Source organism: Myotis davidii, unplaced genomic scaffold (assembly GCF_000327345.1).
Source record: "Myotis davidii unplaced genomic scaffold, ASM32734v1 scaffold181, whole genome shotgun sequence".
Classification (NCBI taxonomy): Eukaryota; Metazoa; Chordata; class Mammalia; order Chiroptera; family Vespertilionidae; genus Myotis; species Myotis davidii.
The window spans coordinates 2,906,510-2,910,048 of NW_006291504.1; the positions used below are offsets into that span (position 1 = coordinate 2,906,510).

A 3,539-nucleotide genomic window follows, 5' to 3' on the forward strand; every position below is an offset into this window, starting at 1 on the left:
TCGGCAGCACCGCCTTCAGCAACTGGTGGCTGGGCTTCTGGCTGGACAAGGCCTCGGAGGTGAGTGGCCCTCGGGCCCCAGCAGTGCCGTGGGGTGGGTGGCCTGCCCCTCTGCCAAGGTTACATTTGGGCACAGTCCTGTTGCCGTGACAACCAGTGAGGCGGCACTGGGGGATGCGGGCAGAGAGAGGCGTGGCAGCCCCTGGAGTCGGCTGTTCCCAGGGGAGCAGCGGGGAGGCCGCTCTGTGCCGGAGAGCCGGCCCTGCAGCCCCTCCCAGGCCTGGCGCTCTCGAGAGCCTCTCCCTGGAGAGCCGGGGGGGGAGGGGGGGGGGGGGATCAGGGGCAGGCAGCGAAATCAGACCCGTGTCTGCCCGTCCCCCACATGTAGGGCCCAGCCGAAGGCACCATGAGGCCTCTCCTTTGTTAGCCCCCGGGGGTGCGCTTGCCTTGAGGTGTGCCCGGCCCCCCTGGCTTACACCCACCGGCGCTGTCCCCCGCAGAGTGGCCTTTGGAGAAAGATGCTCCTTTGCTCCCCAAAGGCAGGCGTGCCTTTTGCACACGGCTCGCAGGGAAGCGGGACAGCCAGTGTCTCCGGAGGGAGAGATGGACGGCCTCTCCCCAGAACTATTGCCAACGTGGGGCTCTCCCTGGCGGATGGAGCCACGCGGGCTCCTGGCCACGCACCAGGGACTTGAGGACGGACAGAGGCCTGAGCACAGGAAGGGGAGGGGCCTGGCGCTGGCCTACCACACCGGACCCGGACCCGCCTCCCCAAGGCCTGCTGGCTCCTGCCGGGCAGCTGCGAGGCGGGCACATGTCCTTGCTCCTGTCCCCCTCCTGGCCTGGCGTCACCTCCGGCGTCCTGAGGCTCAGCTGGCTTCTGGGACAGCCGCCCTGAGCCTGCCTGGCTGGTCTCCTCTGCCTTCCCACAGACCGTGCCCAGCCTCCTAAGTCAGGTGCCCCTCGGGGTCCTGGGGACCCGTGCAAAGCACAGGCACCCCCAAAGGGCACGGACTCGGTTTCACCCCGACTCACTCTCCACAGTAACAGCCTCTCTTTCATCCCCGTTTTCTGGGAGACGCCCACTCCCCTGGCCGCTCACCGCTGCTCGGTGATTTTCTTCTTGCTTTTCTCCAAAGATGACCTGTGGGCCGCAGACCAGCAACGGCCCGTGTGAGATTGGCACTGTGCTGGCTGACACCGGGCACGGCGTGTACCAGTGGGTGTACGCAAGCAGCATGGCGTCCGTGCTGGCGTTCGGCATCACCAAGGGCTTCACCTTCACCAAGACCACCCTGATGGCGTCCTCCTCGCTGCACGACCGCATGTTTGACAAGGTGCGCCCGGGGCCCCCACGTAACCGCGGGGTCAGCCATGGGCTCACTGAGCGCCGGCAGACCCGGGCGCTGTGCTGGGCTCAGGGAACTCGGGGTGGGGGGTCATGGGCCCGCGGTCAGGCTGGGGGTGCCCAGGGAGGATCCCCGAGGAGGCCGCACTGAGCAGACATGAGCGGGCCCGAAGGCGCCTCCTGCTCCAAAGAGCCCGGCCCATCGAGGGCCCCAGGAAGGGCCTGGCTGGGGCAAGTTTAAGGGGAACAGCTTCCTGTGCCCCCCAGCACAAGATCCCTCCTTCCTCCAAAGCGGCCTCAAGCTGCGCCGGGTTTGGAGGAGAGCTGTGGGCACACGGAGGCCACGGAAGGGGGCACCCTCCCCTGCCCAGCACGCCTCCACCTCATGTGGGCCCTGGAAGGAGGGTGGGGCCCCGCGCTCACCACCCCAGCCCAGCAGGGGGCGAGGTGTGACAGACACGCCCCCTGAGCCCCGGACTCCCCCGGCGGCGCCCCCAGATCTCGCAGAGCCCGATGAGCTTCTTCGACATGACGCCCAGCGGCCGGCTCATGAACCAGTTCTCCAAGGACATGGACGAGCTGGACGTGAGGCTGCCCTTCCACACGGAGAGCTTCCTGCAGCAGATCGCCCTCGTGGCCTTCATCCTCGTGGTCCTGGCCGCCGTGTTCCCCGCCGTCCTCCTGGTGCTGGCCGGCCTCGCCGTGGGCTTCCTGGTGCTTCTATGGTAGGTGGAGGCGCCGCGTTACGAGGAGGAGCACGCCGACCACTCAGGTCTGGTCCTGCCACACAGTGACCGGCCGTCGCGGGCCGCAGTGCTGCGTCCTGTGTCCTGGAGCCCACACCCAGGGCAGCTGCGTCCCGTGGAGGGTTCAGTTTTAAAGTTGGCTCCTGCCCGGCTGGCGCGGCTCAGCGGTTGAGCATCGACCTATGAACCAGGAGGTCACAGTTCCATTCCCGGTCTGGGCACAGGCCCAGGTTGTGGGCTCCATCCGTGTGGGGCGTGCAGGGGGCAGCCGGTCCATGACTCTCTTATCATGGATGTTTCTCTCCCTTCCTCTCTGAAATCAATTTAAAAATATATAAAAAGTCAAGCCGGCTCCCAAGGCCACCAGGAGGTTTGCTCAGCACAGCCTTCGCCGCCGCCTTCAGAAGCCACACACCGGCTGGCGCACGGCGCTTCCTCCCTAATTGGGAAAGATCCCTTTCCCTCGCGCCCGCTGGCGGCTATATTTAGAGGCTGCGCCGTAGGAAAGATGCTTCTCAAAGACTAAGCGACATCCCTCGTGCGGCGAGCCTCACACCGAGGAGCACACAGAACTGAGACCACGGAGGATGGCTCTCATTTCTGGACCCACACTTACAAGAGCCCCCCCACACACACACACACAGGGCGGCCCCTCCTGGAGAAGGGGGGAATCCGGGTGGGTTGAGGGGAGCCCTGAGCCGCCCTCTGCCCTCTGCTCTCCCTGCAGCGTCTTCTACAGAGGGGTCCAGGAGATCAAGAAGGTGGAGAATGTGAGCCGCTCCCCCTGGTTCTCACACATCACCTCGTCCATGCAAGGCCTGGGCATCATCCACGCCTACGACAGGCGGGAGGACTGCATCACCAAGTGAGTCCTGACCCCTGGCGGGAGGTCACAGCCACGCACCACACAGTGGGCCTCCCAGTGTCTGTCCGAGAAGCTGTTCCCGACTCCCGACAAACGGAACAGGCCCGAGACCTGTGCCTTCAAGGCCGCCGCGAGGCTCCGAGGGGCGGAGCCCTGCGTGGCTGACGGGTCTCCTCTCTTTCAACACCCTCTGGTCTGTCGTGAACTTTCTGGAGCCCTTTCTGGGAGAAGCACTGCTTCTGCCAAGAGACAGAAATGCTAACCACGCATGAGCCAGAAGCGTGGGGTCAGACTCCACTTTGATCCCCGCCAGGGATTCTGCGTCTGCAAACCTACCCACCCCCACAGCTGAGACCCCGGGTGATGACGGCCAAGTCCCTGAAGCTGTCCGTGGAGTTTGTAGGTTGTATAGCGACACCACAGAAACACCATGGTGTCTGCAAGCATCTTTGGCCTAAGCTCTGGGGACCGGCAGGAGGAGGGGCCGCAGGACCCCGCCCGGCTGGTCAGAGGGGCCTCGGAAGAGAACCCCTGAGCAGCCTTAGGACAGGAGGGAGCAGCAGAGCCACAGGAGGGGCCGT

General features: G+C 65.4%; 1 protein-coding gene across 1 annotated transcript in view; it reads left to right on the forward strand.

Moving 5' to 3' along the window:
* Positions 1 to 6: 6 nt before the first annotated feature.
* Positions 7 to 3,539, forward strand: part of LOC102773821 (multidrug resistance-associated protein 9-like) — a 9,298-nt gene continuing 5,765 nt past the window's right edge. The window contains exons 1-4 of the mRNA XM_015564696.1: positions 7 to 59; positions 1,139 to 1,336; positions 1,846 to 2,072; positions 2,821 to 2,958. Of these exons, the coding sequence (XP_015420182.1) occupies positions 1,139 to 1,336; positions 1,846 to 2,072; positions 2,821 to 2,958 (563 nt within the window). The 5' untranslated portion in view covers positions 7 to 59. The remainder of the gene's footprint in view (positions 60 to 1,138; positions 1,337 to 1,845; positions 2,073 to 2,820; positions 2,959 to 3,539) is intronic.